Consider the following 16,467-nt stretch of genomic DNA (forward strand, 5'->3'; position numbering starts at 1 on the left):
TTTTATGGCTAAAACTCAGACAAGCCTGAAAGATTAAGTTTATACCAAACAATCTCCATCAGTTTTGACATTTTTATAAAAACATTTTAATCACAGGGAAGAGAATGTGTTTTCTTTAGCAACCAGAGAACAAGAACTATTTTTAATAGACTTCTGCTGTGGCACATGGAATGTATCACATGACTGTGCAATACCTGGTTTCTCTCTAAATATGTACTCTTAAAAATACAAGAGTACAAGAAATGCCCATAGCATTTAGCCTGCACCAGAAAGCTCACTCCTAGGGCATGCCAAGCCACAGACCAGTCTGTCCCAGAGTTATTGCTTACATGTAAAATTAAAAAGGATAGTACTTAAAAGCACTAATGAGTAAGCAATATCTGTAGGTATTTAACACAGTATACTTTTCCTTTATTCTGTTACCAAAAATCTTTTTCTATAGCAGAACAAATTGTTAACAGCCTGCAGTCAAACCTTTCCCACTGAAACCAATTTCACTTTAATTCAGGTCCCTCACTGCTACACCTCTCCTGGTGGTACAGCATACCAGCCACAAGCAGTCTTACACAACTTTGCTCATAAACCTGCACTAAGCATTCTTAAAGGACTTGGAAAGGGAAAACCCATTATATTTAATATATAACCATGCTTGCAGTACACGACCAAAACAGTCGTGTCAACAGTATAAAGTTTGGGGATTTGGGGTTTTTGGTAATCCTACTCCAGACAAGCAAGGCAGACTTGCTCTCAGAGCCCATCTACCAATGTAGATTTGCGTTTTCTTTTCCACTCCAAGCTTCTCTTTCACAAAAAAGTAAAACATCACCTTGTTCTATTACAACTGATCATAAATGACAATTTAAGCATCACTGACATTTCAGGCATTTAGAACAGAACTGCCCACACTAAAAATTGGAGGCTTGAAACATATCGGCTAACTTAATGCATACAGATTTTGTTGTTATTCTCCCTAGTAACCAAATAAAACATCTATTTCACAACTCCATAGTTAAGTTCTATTTTGCACTGTCTTACTAATTTTTATGCAATTATATGAACGTGCCTTGTTTTGACTATTAACTTAAAAAACCCTAGAAATCTTGAAATAGAATTGTGTAAGGGCTTCAAGTTCCCAAGGCCAGAAAAGACACCCGTCTCAGAACTGTTACATTGTATCAGCCACAACTGTTCAGGGTGCCCTGTGAAGCTTGTGATAAACATCCTGCACTATCTATGCTCTAGTACCACTAAGGTTCCTCACCCTGAGAAAAGACCTGCAAACTCAGTTCAGGCTGCTTTCTTAAACTCCGTTTAGGTCCAGGAATATTGTTGTGCATGAGGCTGGAGATCCATCAAGCGCCTCACTTCTGTACTAAGACTGTATTTAGTAGAAGCTACTAATACTGTCTTCAGTGTTGATTCTAGAGCACCTACCTCAAAGTAGTCACCTACTTAAAAGCCAAACAAAATTAAAAAAACAAAAAAAATTTAAAAAAAAAAAAAGAGTAGGTTGAATGTTAAACTGTTGTGTGTTCTATAGTGTTATGATAACTCATATGATATCATAGACAACAAATCAGATGACACACTTAAATCATGGAAGTCTCCAGCTGTGATCCATATACCCCTGAGTATATATAAGTCCCAGATGCATTTAAAACATCCAGCATCATGCAAACTCAGATTATCAGGTATTTCTAAGTAGTTAGCATTATCTCTGCCTTTCCACCTACTATCAATAACTTTTACTCTTAGAATGATCTGTACATAAGCTTGGTGATAAATTTGGTTTAATTTTTTGTCCTAGATGACTAACTCTTACTCTTCACATTTAACAGTTCTGTTCAGTTATTTCAAAATGTATAGCAGAAGCATTACACTGCAATGTGGTGCTACATTAAAAAAATGCTCCCTAAAAACAAAGAATAAGTATAGCCTGCTTAAATGTTCAAAGCTTGTTAAGGCACAGAAAGTTGCAGTATTTTCAACCTCAAGCAACAACCCATGCACAGAAACAAGAGAAAGATTTAATTCCAAATATTTGCCTACACACCTGCCCATTAATTCTTCTCCCATGTCACTGAAACAACCTTCATTCTGGAATCACAGAGAGCAAGCAGATAGTACAGAACAGGATGCATTAGTGCTGAATGGTACTTACGGACACACAAGACCACAAGGAAAATCATGTATGTAACCAACTCCCGCAAAACACTTTTTAGATATCGTTCTCTGCTGGTGTTGCTTTCTTCCATGAGTCTTGTCCCCCACAGACCTTGAAAGGAAATCACATATAATGATGTACACAGATGTCTGATACTAGACACAGAAGTGACATAATAAGTTAAGTGGTTTTGAAAGCTTAACCTATGTCATGTCTGCTGCAGGTTCTTCTATGGATTTTAAACTGATCTAAGTTCAAGCAAGAACAACTTCTTCTGTAGGCTGAAAGGGGCCCAAGGCAGTTATTTGCTATTCATGAGATACCACAATAATTTAGTAACAGCTCAGCAGAACTCTAACAGAATCTGCTGAATATTTGCCAGAAATGCTGTCACTTAAAGCCATATGGTATGAAAACAGATGCAAGTATACAAAGACATGCACAGACAGCCATCCTTCAAAAAATGAAGTGCAGTGTTTTGGGTTTTTTTAAAATATGAAAAGCATTGTTAGATGAATGAAAATCCACGTTCAGTATCTAACCTTTAATAGCAATCTTAACTAACTTTCTACCTGGAAGGAGGATGCATCAGTCAAACATATTTTTAAAGAAAACAAATCATAACCTTCCTCTCCCAAATAGGCAAGGCATGTCCAACAGACACACAGCAGGGATCTTGGTGAGTATTTCTACATTTCTTTCCCTGCGCGACAAAGAGTTATCATTGAAACATCAGCAGCGTCCTAAATGAGCAACTGCCATCTAGCTGTCAAAGTGGGTAACTGCATTAGCTGAACTATTTCTGCCTGTTACTAGCTTCCTATTTGTATTGGGTTTGTGTGCCAAGGTTTTGGGGGGGGCGGTTACAGGAGCGGCTTCTGTGAGAAGCTGCTAGAACCTTCCCCTATGTCCCATGAAGCCAATGCCAGCCGGCTCCAAGACGGACCCACCACTGGCCAAGGCTGAGCCAATCGGCAATAGTGGTAGTGCCTCTGGGATAACATACTCAAGAAGGGGAAAAAAGTTGCTGGGACACAGAAACTACAGCTGGAGAGAGGAGTGAGAACATGTAAGAGAAACAACCCTGCAGACACCAAGGTCAGGGAAGAAGGAAGGAGGAGGTGCTCCAGGCGCCGGAGCAGAGATTCCCCTGCAGCCCGTGGGGGAGACCATGGTGAGGCAGGCTGTCCCCTTGCAGCTCAGGGAGGTCCATGGTGGAGCAGATATCCACCTGCAGCCCAGGGAGGACCCCATGCCGGAGCAGGTGGATGGCAGAAGGAGGCTGTGACCCCATGGAAAGCCCACGCTGGAGCAAGCTCCTGGCAGGACCTGAAGATCTGTGGAAAGAGCAGCCCACGCTGAACCAGGTTTTCTGGCAGGACTTGTGACCCTGCGGGGGACCCACGCTGGAGCAGTCTGTGCCTGAAGAACTGCAGCCCATGGGAAGGACCCACATTGGAGAAGTTTGTGGAGGACTGTCTCCCATGGGAAGGACCCCACGCTGGAGCAGGGGAAGAGTGTGAGGAGTCCTCCCCCTGAGGAGGAAGGAGCAGCAGAGACAAGGTGTGGGGAGCTGACCCCATCCCCTGTTCCCCTGTGCTGCCAGGGGGAGGAGGTAGAGAGAGCTGGGAGTGGGGTTGAGCTGGGAAGGAGGGAGGGGTGGAGGAAAGGTGGTTTAAGATTTGGTATTACTTCTGGTAATACCAAACCCTACTCTGGTTTGGTTGGCAATAAATTAAGTTAATTTTCCCCAAGTCAAGTCCGTTTTGCCTGTGACGGTAATTAGTTCAGGGATCTCTCCCTGTCCTCACTTGACCTACAAACCTTTTGTTGTACTTTCTCTCTCCTGTCCAGCTGAGGAGGGGGAGTGATAGAGCAGCTTTGGTGGGCACCTGGCACCCAGCCAGGGTCAACCCACCACACTATTATATTTGACATTCTCAAGAAGACAGTGTAAGAGAAGTTACTGAAGTTTGGTGATCCCTTCCAAAAGGGTAACAGAAAAGCAAAAGGATCTTTTAAATGGAGTCTCTAAAAGAAACAATCATCTGAGAAGAGAAAGCAGTTAGTAGTCACCATACTTATTTCCTGTGCCTAAAACAGAACAGAAAAAAAAGCTGGGAACAGCTGCTGATGCTCAGACCAGAACTGCTACCTTCAAGGTACTTCTCTTCATTTAAGCCTAAATAAAGCAAGGCGATTTGACCTTAGTTTATGGTGGGAGAGAAAGCATACGAAAATGAAAATTCACTCATACAGAAGTGCACCAAACTTCCACCCTTTTCAGGTATTTTAAACAGCCAACCTTTTAAAGCATCCTTTATGTTCTCCATAGATGGAAATGGAATAACCTCAAACTCCCTAGGAAAAAATCTTGGATCGATCAAACATACCACAGTAATTTTAAGTCAAATGGAACAGCAAAAAGGGACAGCCAAAACATGTTATAAATCTGACAATGAAGCAAGAGTTCAGCTGCTTTGCAACCACTGCTGTAAGACTAAAACAGACAAAGGGCTAATCTGCCTGCAGCAGAACTTCATTTGCTAACAAAGAGATGGGAATAAGGAAGCTCTTCCCTCTACCTGCAAATACAAGGTGTATTCAGAAAAAAAAAGTGCTAGATGTTTTTAGAAGCCTTTCAGCTACCACATTTTTAAGTTGTGACCCAACCACAAAGTCAACCAGGAAACTTCTCTTGCATAGGCACAGCAAGCACTAATAGTCTTAGCATTAATCTCTGTTCACACTCCTTAATTAGTAATTTACAACTTTTACTGGTGTCAGCCCCCAAAACAAGAAAGCTTTTTCAAAGCTGTTCTTTAAGGCTAAGTCTGAAAACTTACAGATAAAGACTGCAACTTTACTACACAGAATGCCAAATCCTCGCCATTAGGTCATTCTTGAAGACAGAAACACAAAACCAAGAACATTTACAGAGTCACTAATAATAAAGAACTCAACAAATTCAGCCTCTAACACAGCACTACGTTGCACTAGCAACCCTCATAATAAAGGCAGGAAAACATTACGGAAGAGAGGAAGAAAAGGCTGGAACAGCCAGTGAGCTAAGCTGGCAAGAGAGCCGAGTCCCAGCTGTCAGCACATTACTCACCAATAAGAAATGTGGTGAGCAGAAAGCTTGCAAGCTCAAATTCTGTCATATTAGAATATTGTTAGGAGTCAGTCAGCAAGGAACAGAAAGTTATATGTGAACGAAAAAAAACCCAAACAAAACAAACAGCACCAGAGATCATACAATGATCTTTGTGTTAAATGAAATCTGGATTTGCCCATCAGCTAGCTTGAAGCTTTCATTAGTTGCCACATTTTTAGAAGATATGTACACTACTCCCCTTTTTGCCATATTAGAATGTTGGTTTAGATGCATCAAGAATAGTGGCGGTAAGCAGTGCTGGATTTAAGTTGACATCTACTGCAAGCACCAAAAACATTTCGTTTCTAGCCTCAATTGATCATTTTCAGTTCATTCCTTATATAAATTTGCTATTCATCAACTTTTTGACAGAATCTACATACTCTTTCATTCATCAAAGAAATCTGCAACTAACAATTCTCTCATACTCATTCTGTAGCCCAAACGGCTTAGCCAAAGAGTACATGAACTCAGAATAGTTGTCAAAAAATAATGATCAAGTGCAAATAAAAATATAAATGAAATTTCATCTTATAATAAAAAGTCTGGCTTGTTAGGTAACACAGGAAATTAAAATCTTTATTTACACATATATAAAGTGTTAAATACATACATGTAATATATATAATGTATATGTACTTACATATACATATATACCTACATAATCATAAAGCCAAGTTTATAAGGTATAGAATGCCTATTAAGTAATTCAGATTTATGTAAAAGTCTTAAATTCTGAAAATGCTCAAGCCAAGATACATATCACTAACTAATCTGCCTAAACAGAAATTCAGATGCGGGAGAAAGAATGCGGGGGGGGGGGTGGGGGGGGGAGGGAGGGAGGAGAGGAAAGTGACCCTCAGGCAAAGATGCTTTGTCCCAAAACAACAAAACACAGGCTCACAATCCTTAGTTCACTTTCCTGCACTAGTTCAACTCAGTAAAAATGTCATGAGGCGTTCTTCATGAAAGTAACAATTAATGAGTGATTGGAAATTACATTTGATACATCCATTTAACAATGACTAAGAAAACCTTTCAAGAAATGCCCCACATACACTCCTTAGTATTGACACACATGAGGACACAGTAGCACTGGGTCACCAAAGTACAGCTCTGAGGGGCAGATTACCTTTCCAGCCTGGCTCTGGAAATGGACTTTTCTCTTATTCATTAAAACTTTTGATTACTTTCTCCTTAATGGAGTTGAATAGTCATTCCCTCCTCTCCCCTCAGCATCTGGGATGTTTGCTGAAGAGATCTGCAAAACTAGAGGGACTAAAGCTACTTCAACAGAGACTCATGTTAAAATCTGAAAAGAATCCACAAAGAGAAGAAGCTAAAATACAGATAGTCTGAAGTAGTTGACTTTCTATTCACTTAGTAACTCCTGTTACAGTCACTCCAATAGTTGCAATTACCAAAATCCCATTACCTTAAATCCTCTCTGCATTTTTATTTCACAGCTGACAGTAAGAAAAGTGTAAGCAGTCATTCAATATCCTTCAGCTGATGAATGGCAACTTGTTTAGCCATGGTAACACTTTTGATATCCAAAGGATTAATCCCTGTTATTGAATTGTTTAGTGAAATGGAATTTCATTAAACAAATCTATGCTAACTTTCCTCTAGTTATCTTGAAATAAAACTGAGTACTGAGGATTTCATTTTCCAGTCTTGAAAGATCCTCACAGTTATCCATGAAATGTCAAAAGAACTGCTGAGTGCTCTCTCCAATATTAAAACCTCACTTATCCTTCAAGTGCCCTATATTAATATCAGGCTTTAAATCAGCCCTTTTGCTGTGTAGCCTGCAGCAACCACATTCTTCAGGGAAGGTTAGTTACTTCGGCAGCAGGCAAGTACAGCACCCTGCAGTACCTCCACAGCATGAAAGTCACACCTACCCATTTACGGTGTCTATGAATTAATGGCAACACTCTCATGAAAGAGCCAGAAAAGGATCTGTCTACTACAGAAACTTTAGCTACACTTGCCTATAAACACAAAATGTATGCAGGTCAGAAATCAACAGAAACTGTGGATAGTAACCACAGGGATAAACCCACTCCAAACATGCCTAAAACATGAAACCAAGCCTTTTCATTTTACAGCTAAAAATAGAATACTACCAGTGTACACTGTCTCGAACAGCAAGAGGCAGCTTGGTCCACAGCCATTATTGAAAATATTTCTTTTTGTTTTCTTGCACTGCAAAAACGTGTAACTTTGCACCATTCTCCACACAGCACACACTTGATTAATAGGCTTACACCCAGTAGCGTAAGGAGAACCACACCAGCTGAAAGGATACATAACGTTACCATGTCAAAGGTGGTCCTCCTGGTTCAGTCTGAGAACAGAAATTAAAAGTTCACGCTACGGATGTGCATCAGCTCCCAAAGTGGTCATTCTAGCCCAAGATAGATTGCTTCTAGGCAGCAAGACAGGCAAGGGATCCATTATCAGAGCAGGGCCAGAGTATCTTCTCTGGCAACATCTGCCTGATACTGATGCCACTAAAGGCCCAGCTGCATTTATTCTGCCCAGCACAGAATGCAGCTTCACCAAAAGCCAATTCCTCTGGGTTCTGCTGCTTGCTCAGCTGAACAAGGTTAAAATACAAATATAGGCTTAAAAACAAAAAAAACTGCTAGGAAAGAAAGCATACTAAAAATAAGCAACCTTCCTCCACCCAAAACCAACCCTCAGCTGTAGATGCAGACAAACTATAGATGATTCAACAAAGCATTTTACTAAGCCTTTGTTAGAACAGTATCTCGGGGCGGGGGGGGGAGTCTGTCTGATGGACTTTCTTTCTATCTGCGAATACTCTGACCTCACACAAACCACATGTTATTAAGGTCTGCCTTCACATTCAAAATGGCTCAGAAACCAGCACCAATATCAGCCCTAGCATGGATAATCCATTTTTGAGTATTATGGCAGAAACCATGATGGAGATGAAACAGTAGCAACTTACGCCAGGTCATCACTAAGTCACTCTCACACTCACCTCATGTTAAAACACCACTATTTTTCACCGCAGTTAAAAGCATATACAGGAGCTTCCTTCTCAGCAACAGCTAGTACGAAGGGAGCATCTGAACAGTTTACTTAGATAAGCACTTTTGTAAAAGGACTTTACTTTCTCCACATGAAGCAGCTCCTTTCCTAGGCATTTATGTATCTCAGCGACAGACTAAACTAAACACACCATTGAAGACTCCAAACAGAGCAGTGCCAGTTCATGCACAACATAATTATAATTTATATTTTTTCCTGGCCATTCTGGTCTTGTTATGAAGTGACTTAGTTCCCTGAACACTCTCCCAATAAAATCTGTTGAAAAGAAAACATGCTCTATTCCATAATCTCTACGAGTCTGACTTGTATCCAAGTAAAACACTGCAATGATCAAGAGGGATTTATTTTGGTGCAAGACAGCTGAAGTCAGAGAAATCCTTACAGCAAACAATTTTTGAATGCACATGAAAATCAAAGTAACAGTATACAGGACATACAATAGCCTAATGTGCAAGTCCCTGCTTAAAATCAAGTTTGTTTTGACACCTCTGCTGATGCTGTGCCAGCCAGTAGCAGTACTATCTATCACTTCAGAAAATTCACATTTTAGAAGAAGAAACCTTACTTTCTAAATATGGTTTACTTTTCCTGCAACTTTATAAAGATTTTGTCTGACATTTAAACAAATCCTGCATTTAAAATCCTCATGATTTGATGCTGACATTTTAAACTTCTCTGAAAAGGAAGGGGGGTTTCTCACATGTGCTCCCACAACCTTGAATCCAAAGAACTCCCCATCCACCATTTTCTCTGCTGTGTCAAACCAACCCCGTACAGGGCCAGCTCAGCACAGAGTTAATGCAGTAAGCTTAGAATGACACTCCAAACGCTCATATGATATGCTCCCACTTACGCTTCAAACTACATCCCTGGTCACCAGCTGTGTGTCAACAGGCAGCTCTCAACAACTGAGGGCAGCTCCAAGGCACTGCACAATATTGCAGAAAAGCAAAAATGAATAAAACACTCTCCCAACAAGCCCACTCTAAGCACGAATGCCATCCTAACCACCTCTTTTATAGGACAGAGGATGCTGAAAAAGAAAGACAAGTATTCTGCTCCAGCTCTCCAAAGACCTGGTGTTGGGTCAGAAAAGCCACATGTATCTAAAAACCACTCACGAGAGCCTCTTACACTGAAAGCAGCCAGGATTAATACCTGAGGGGCAGTAAGCTCTGTGCTCCAGAGGAAAAGGAGAGAGGTGTGCATGCATTTGTGTGTGCTGGGTGGCATAACCAGGACAGAGATCAGAACACGCATGTGCCTGAAGAAGTGGCGACACAAACAGGGGCAAGCACGGATGGACAGACAGGAGATGGGAAAGGAACACGGGTAGAGGAAAAAGAGGACGGATAGCAAAGGGGTGGGTGGAAGAAAAGGCAAAGGGACTACGAACTACTCATACACGCTCCTCTTGGCGACAGTCTGCAGGAAAAGGCAGCGAGCCGCGAAGGCCGAGAAAGACTCGGAGCCCCACTCCGGCAGGAGGGGCCAGGGCAGGGGGTGGAGGGGAGGGGGGCAGAGGCTCTCTCTCACCTCGCAGCCGCCGCGCCAGGCGCTTGGCCCAGGTCGCTCGGTGGGGTGCGGCGCCATCGGGCGGCACCTGGTGGCGGCTCAGCATCTCCGCCGCGCCGCGCCCCGCGGGGAGCCGCCGCTGCCGCCGCCCGCCGTCGCCCTGACCCGCCGCGCCGCTGCCCGACGACGACGAAGCATCGGCCGCAGGGCTGCCCCACTCCACGTCCATCTCCAGCACCGGCCCTGCCGCCGCCGCCGCCACCTCCTCCTCGGGCTCGAAGCCCGGGTTGTCCCGGCTCCAGGCCTGCCGCGAGCAGGCGGAGAGCGGCGGCGACGGCGGGCAAGAGCCGGCCCGCGCCGCCTCGCCCAGCCGCTCCAGCTCCAGCTGCTCCCGACCGGGCCGGCAGCCCCCACGGCCCGCCATCAGCACGCCGCCGCCGCCGCCCGGGGCGGGGCGCCGCCGCCTCCGCCCCTTACCCCGCCCTCCGGCGCCGGCCCGGAAAGCCCGGGGTACGGAGGGAGATGTAGTTGCCCTGCCTCCCAGCGGGAGCGGCGGCCGGGGCTTTCTTCCCTCCCCGTGCCCTGAGAGAGGGATGCGGCCCTTAGGGCCGCGCTCCCGGCGAATGCCTCCCGCCCCCACCCCGCAAGGCGTGAAGCCCCGAGCCGAGCCGTCAGGCGGGAAGCCCTGCGGCGCCTCTGTAGTAGCGGTGCAGGGGCCGGCGCCGGGCATTTCAGGCCAGCTCGCCGCTCTCCCTCGATACAGGTGGAAGGAGGCCCCGCGGAGGGGTTTTACCCCCTTAATAAATTGCGGGGGAACAGCTATTTCACACAATTTTAAGAAGGAGAGATGTTAAAGCTCCTGAAGCAGCCAGAAAGCTCCCCCCTGCCCCAAACCAGCAAACAGTAATGGAGCCCACAGGTATAGGGTTTTGTGGTTTTTATTTAAATCTGGTTACAGCAAAATACAGGCTGGCAGTACAGAGAGCAGCATGCCAGGGAGGTAACGCTCACTCTGTGTGTCTGACAGTGTTCATCTTGCTTCCCTGCACCTCTGCCGATGGCATCCTGTGAGGCCGGTGCGATGTGCAGTGTGGAGGGCTGGCACTGCTGGCAGCCAAGGGGAGGCCACCGGGTAAAGAAGCTGCCCCAAACCCCAAAAGTCACCACGTGCTCAACACTTACTTACAAACAGTTACCCGAAATGAAGCTACTCCCCCCTCCCCTTAGGTAGGAATTGAAAAAGAAGGGAAACATAACATTTGTCTCCCTTTAAAGGGTGACTTCGTTATTTTCAATGCTGTGATGATCTCGAGCATCCTCAGCACTCTCCAACGTTTGATTGCTGTTATCGTCAGGGATCTCAGCTGAAACACGGACCTGGCTCTCCCTGCTTTCCATGGTCTGGTAGCTATCCCCTCTGACACCAGCCTTGCTATCATCTCCTTCCGCCTCATGGCTATCGAATTTCTGCCGGCTGTCGTTTTCCATGCTCCGGTCATGCTGCTTGCTGTCCAGCTCGCTGCTGTCCTGCCCGTGGCTCTTGTCAGCCCATTCCCTGCTGATGGCGTGCTTCCCCAGGGAGCGGCGGGCAGCAGGATCCTCCCGGGAGAGCCCCGTTTGCTGGCTGTCTGCATCCAGGGCACTCTCATCCTCCTCACTGGCATCATACACAATAAGCTGTGTTAGAAAGCAAAATAAGAAAGAGCCACTGTCACTCCTGAGAAACTGATCTTGCAACAGGTGTTGCCGTACTGCACCAAAGCAAGCTGCATAGGCTGCAGGGACACTCAAAGCCTGCATGATACATCTCTGCCTGGAGACACGGTGGTCTTCTATGGAGTTACATGAACATTTCACAGTACGAGAAACTGAAGTTTGATCCTGGCCTCGCATTTCACGTGTGCAAGTATATCATGATAGTGCAAATTGCAGTGTTGCACAGCTAGCAGCAGCAGGCAACACTCCTGCCTCGGCACATCGACAGCCATCAATAACCCCTAGTTTGGGGTATCCAGAGAAAGGAAATGCATTCCTTCACTTATGCCTATTTCCCCTTACCAATCCTTTTAAAAACTGACTCCCATAAAATAACATGTCCATTTTCAAGTTCCCTACCCTTTTCCAAAAACCTCGGTACCATTGCTCAGAGCTATTTACCTTTTTTGCAGCTTTGCGGAGTTTGCTAGACTCCACCACTGTGGCTTTTGCCCTCACCCTGTAGGCCACGCTGTCACCTCTGCCGGCGTTGTCTCCTCGGGTGAAAGGGAAAGGAGGGAAGGGTACAGTTACTGGAATGTCTGTGGGAAAACTCGTGACAACCTCATCAGATTCATCCGTGTCATTGGAATCATTATCATCGTTGTCATCATCCACATCTTCATGGCTCTTGCTTGACACATCAGGAAAGTGCTGGAAAACATTTATTATGCATCAGGCAAGTGAACATATATATGAGATGTGCAGACTGGTATCTGTCCTGCTCACCCAGGGCTTATGCACTGTTGAGGAGCTATGTGCACTAATTGCTCTGAACTCGCCTCACCCTGCCTGAAGCTTTTGATTGAGGAAAATAAGTGCTGCTAGACACTGGCTGCCCTGCAGCACTCAACTGACATTTTGCTGTTCAAAACACTTACCGGTTGTACCGGGACATCCACGCTTTCTTCTGAAGAGTAAAGAGTCTGAAAACAACATAGAATAAAACTCACTATTAGCACACTAAAGCATATACAGCAGAGCTGATCAGCATGTTGACTGTTCTTTAAGCACTTAATCCTAACTTGCAAATCTTGCCATTGAAAGGTGCTCTACTTTCTCTTCCCATTAGTTGCCCATACCTGCTGAGGTGACATCAGGTCATTCTGTGTGTGCTGCAGACTCTCCCAAGACTGAGAATTCATGTGGTGGTGGTGGTATCTGTGTGAGTGATGGCCCCTGGGATCCTTCAAGAGAAAAAAAAAAGGGGGGGGGGTTAATCCACAAAGGTGCATACAGGAGTGGGCAAAGCTGCCTGCATCACAACCTTTGTCTGCACACAGATGTGGCATCTGCAATACATACTCCCTTTGTACAGCATGTGTCCTCAGCAATTCATTGCAGTAGGAAGAGGACTCAGAACAAGCCGTGATCACAGATGAACATTATACCCAAACAATATAATACAGAAGATGTGCCTTTCCCACTGGCAGAGCCTGGGGAATTTCAGATCAATTTCTCCAGCTGGTTTTTATTGAGTGAAATTTGGAGTTATATCTAACAACCATCATTCTGCTAATTCTCAGGTCTTTTTCCCAAGAGTGATTTATCTCCCACATCATGAAGACTCTAAACTAAATGCAGTAGCTGATTCTCAGAGCAGAGAATTTATTTTACATGGGTGGTAGCTGGCAGTGGAGTATAAATCAAACAGCTATATACAAGACTAATACAGTTCACTCGCACCACTCAAAAAAATCATGGGAATTGAAGTGCTCTTTCAGCACCAAATATTGTCATCTGATCCACACTAATGAATGTAGATTATAGTAGTTGTGCCATGCTACAGTCCTTTTCTCTTTTTAACTGGCAGCTTACACATTTTTCATTTAGAAAAGAAGTTTACAGTGCTAGTCCAGAGATACAACTAACGGAAGTCCACAACCAGGATGCCTAACATGGCAAAAGTCTACTGACATCCGTGACGGTCTGCTTTGGCTGCCTGAGAAACTTGCTCATAACAGCCAGGTGAGGACACATTCTGCAAGCAGCTACAATCATAAAACAAGTATCAGACAATGTGTATTAGAGAAAAAAAAATCAAAAAGCATTTATTAAAGAAAATGAATAGAAAGACAAAAGGAGCTTACATATTTTTCTTCAGAGCTGGCAGAAATGGCATGCTGCTTGTGTTTACTCACCTTGAAGGGAGAAAAGAGAAAAAGCATTTGTCAGTATTAATTTCTTGCTAATATGCAAAGAAAATATGCAAGTGATTACTGATACGCATTTGTGATTTACTCACTGGCCATGCAGCAGTGATGCTGATAAGGCATAAACACAGAACTGCCGCCTTCATTGTGATTTTTTTACCTAGAAAATATTTTGGAACAGTGAGTCAACAAGGTAAAATACCACAAAAATGCCATAGACTTTTTCTTTCTCCTGGTGTCCTTCACTGTGCCAAGACCAGCTCTCTGCTAAGGATTCATTCTGCCCACGCCAATCTTTTTCTTCCGTCCTCCACCACCCCCCCACACCCACCTTGTTTTGTAACTCAAAAGCTACAAGAATTTTAAAACCAGGTACTGAGAAGGGCTGAGCAGTGGTGGGAGTAGCCACACTGAGAAGGCGAGCAGACTCCTTCTGTCATCTACTGACTTGCACTGGCAAAGGAAAAGCTTTGTGAAAAACAAAGTGCTATAAAGATTAGCTTTGGTTTATCTTCCTTCATTTAACATTTTGTCAGAAGAGACAGGACAAGACAAACTCAGCTTGGATTATCTTTTCAGTTATTTTAAAACTAGTTTTCAGGGTTATTAATTGGAGTCACTGTAAGTAAACTCAGTTTATATGAACATAAGCTGCTCTTATTGATAGACCTTTATTTCCCCCTCAGGAAGTTTGAACAGAATAACCTGTGTTTCCAAGCGAGAGATGAAGTAAAATATCTGCCCACATTGCCATTTTAGAAATTTAATAAATGAGTGATTCCTGCTGAAATTAGGAGGGTGCTGAGCTACAGTAAATTTTGGTGCTGACAGACCAATTCCCAGGATAAGGAACATTCCTGAGAAATTAAACCAATTTACTGATGAACAAGAGGCATTTAAAACTTTAGTAAATCATAGCAGAAAAGAAAGGCTAGTAAGGGCACATTTAAAATACATTAATAAGGCTGGCCCTGAGGCAGGACACTCTATTAGAGGTATTGCAATTTCAAGAGTTACAGAGAATGTAACTCTCTGTACAGTGTTACAGTGTGTGTGTCCCATCCATTCAGTAGTGTGCAGCACAAACTGCAAGCCTGCCAGGAAAAACAGGGACACTGCCAGGCAGTGGTTACACGACAGAGGAAGCTTTCTGTGTTCAAGTACCAGCTTTGAGTTTCCAGCACTTGATCCAGTGGCAGGGTTTTCAGTAACCTCCTCCTGACATCTATCAGCACACAGGTTTAAAATTGTGACTATGTATAATACCTTGCATCACTAAAGCAATGTTGCTCCTATAAAAGCACACCTTTTTCCACAGAGAAACATCAAATGTCCCTGTCCGGTGAAGCAGTTTTCAAAGATCTCCTGCCCAACACTTCCTTGACTAAAGCTGCAGACAGAATGGCACGTCAGGTAAAAAAGCAAAATATTACCTTCTCTGGTGCTGGAGGAGTCAGCTGCGACAAGAGCGCTCTTAGTGATCCCAGCAGCAGCTCCAGCCAGTTGGCTACCAGCAGATCTGGCTTTCTCTCCTCATCCCCTGACTGCCCGACATCTCTGACCTCAGGGAATTTAAACCCTGTCCCAGGCACGGCCACCAATCCCCATGTGGCGGAAAAAGATGAAGTCATGAGGCTCCTGGCCACCGTCCTGCCCACGTTCTCCTACACTTCCTCTTTAGCTTTGTGGCTTTTGAAGCAAACAAAAGCTACTCTATGGTTAAAACATTACTTATGGGCAAGATCATTAACCAGCAGGTTTGTTGAATGCACAGCATTTGGTATCATGTAGGAGGACTTCAGGGCACGTCTGTCCTCCTTTTGTGAAAAGGCAGTGCCCAGTTTCCCAGAAACCTTTCATGCCCTGTTGCATAGGGGGTAGGAATATGTAATGTGTGCAGAAAGAAAGAGATCTGAACATAAAACTCCCCCAAAAGGTCTTAATGCTTCCACAAAGTTATAGATTTGCTCTCCAGTGTACACATATTGTAATGGGAATTGCAAAGACAGGGTGTAGAATACGGCCTTTTGCCTTCTTGGTCTGAGATAGGTAAAAAAAAAAAAAATTAGTGTGTCTCAATAGGCATTCTGCATCCAGAAACTTGTTTGTAAAGGTATACAAGAGCCACTGATAGTCTAGTTAAAGAGTGTTTGTGCACCATTATCAGAAATTCTCACTCCTCTTCTATTCTTTTGTATCCCTTCTGGGTCCTTTCTGGTTTCATTCACTCTCTTAGGTGGTTCAGTTGAGTTACCTGCTACAGCTGTCTGCTGCACCAAACCTGCTCCAGAACCCTTTTCAGGGAGCAGATGCTAGAAATTTTTCAAGCTTAAAAAAAGAAATAGGAAAAAAATATAGCAGCTATAGCTCCACTATGAGGAGTGCCATGACTAGCATTGGGAAGCAACGGACACCATGGGATGAAATTCCATGTCTGATACAGAGCAGTGCATCGGCCCTGCTGATGGGCAACAGATCTATTCTGGCAGTGCCTCGCTTGGACAGCCATAGCTTTGGATAGATGCTGCGTCATCTGTGATGTGCTGTAAGACTCTCAGACCCTCTTCCATTCAGTGTTTCTTTAAAATGACAATGAAGTGTCATTCAAAAACAGGAAAACATTCCAAATAGCCCTT

At 44.1% G+C, this 16,467-nt stretch overlaps 2 protein-coding genes across 4 annotated transcripts in view; both read right to left on the reverse strand.

Annotated features, from left to right (window-relative positions):
• PKD2 (polycystin 2, transient receptor potential cation channel) overlaps positions 1-10,377 on the reverse strand; it is a 34,600-nt gene extending 24,223 nt beyond the window's left edge. For both annotated transcript variants that reach the window (XM_052772716.1, XM_052772707.1), the window contains exons 1-2: positions 9,945-10,377; positions 2,162-2,275 (exon numbers count right to left, since the gene is read on the reverse strand). In XM_052772716.1, coding sequence (XP_052628676.1) covers positions 2,162-2,275; positions 9,945-10,347 — 517 coding nt within the window. In that variant the 5' untranslated portion in view covers positions 10,348-10,377. The remainder of the gene's footprint in view (positions 1-2,161; positions 2,276-9,944) is intronic.
• A 466-nt stretch (positions 10,378-10,843) lies between these two features.
• Positions 10,844-15,395, reverse strand: SPP1 (secreted phosphoprotein 1). 2 transcript variants are annotated; one of them, XM_052772823.1, is made up of 7 exons: positions 15,261-15,395; positions 13,924-13,986; positions 13,769-13,819; positions 12,761-12,865; positions 12,560-12,604; positions 12,081-12,332; positions 10,844-11,600 (listed from the first exon to the last, which is right to left on the reverse strand). In XM_052772823.1, exons 2-7 carry the CDS (start codon positions 13,975-13,977, stop codon positions 11,193-11,195), a joined length of 915 nt encoding a protein of 304 aa, XP_052628783.1. In that variant the 5' UTR covers positions 13,978-13,986; positions 15,261-15,395; the 3' UTR covers positions 10,844-11,192. The 2 variants fall into 2 exon arrangements, with proteins under 2 accessions (XP_052628783.1, XP_052628793.1); XM_052772833.1 differs by having other exon boundaries at positions 13,924-13,991; positions 15,265-15,388.
• Positions 15,396-16,467: the final 1,072 nt, after the last annotated feature.

Source organism: Harpia harpyja, chromosome 2 (assembly GCF_026419915.1).
Source record: "Harpia harpyja isolate bHarHar1 chromosome 2, bHarHar1 primary haplotype, whole genome shotgun sequence".
Taxonomy (NCBI): domain Eukaryota; kingdom Metazoa; phylum Chordata; class Aves; order Accipitriformes; family Accipitridae; genus Harpia; species Harpia harpyja.

Bases quoted from the DNA above. Each gene is read 5' to 3' on its own strand.
- SPP1 (XM_052772823.1), bottom strand. From the start codon at position 13,977: ATGAAGGCGGCAGTTCTGTGTTTATGCCTTATCAGCATCACTGCTGCA. The intron at 12,866-13,768 runs GTAAGCTCCTTT...TTTCTCTTGAAG, and splicing joins CCAGCTCTGAAGAAAAATAT to GATCCCAGGGGCCATCACTC. The intron at 12,333-12,559 runs GTAAGTGTTTTG...AATGTTTTCCAG, and splicing joins TGGATGTCCCGGTACAACCG to CACTTTCCTGATGTGTCAAG.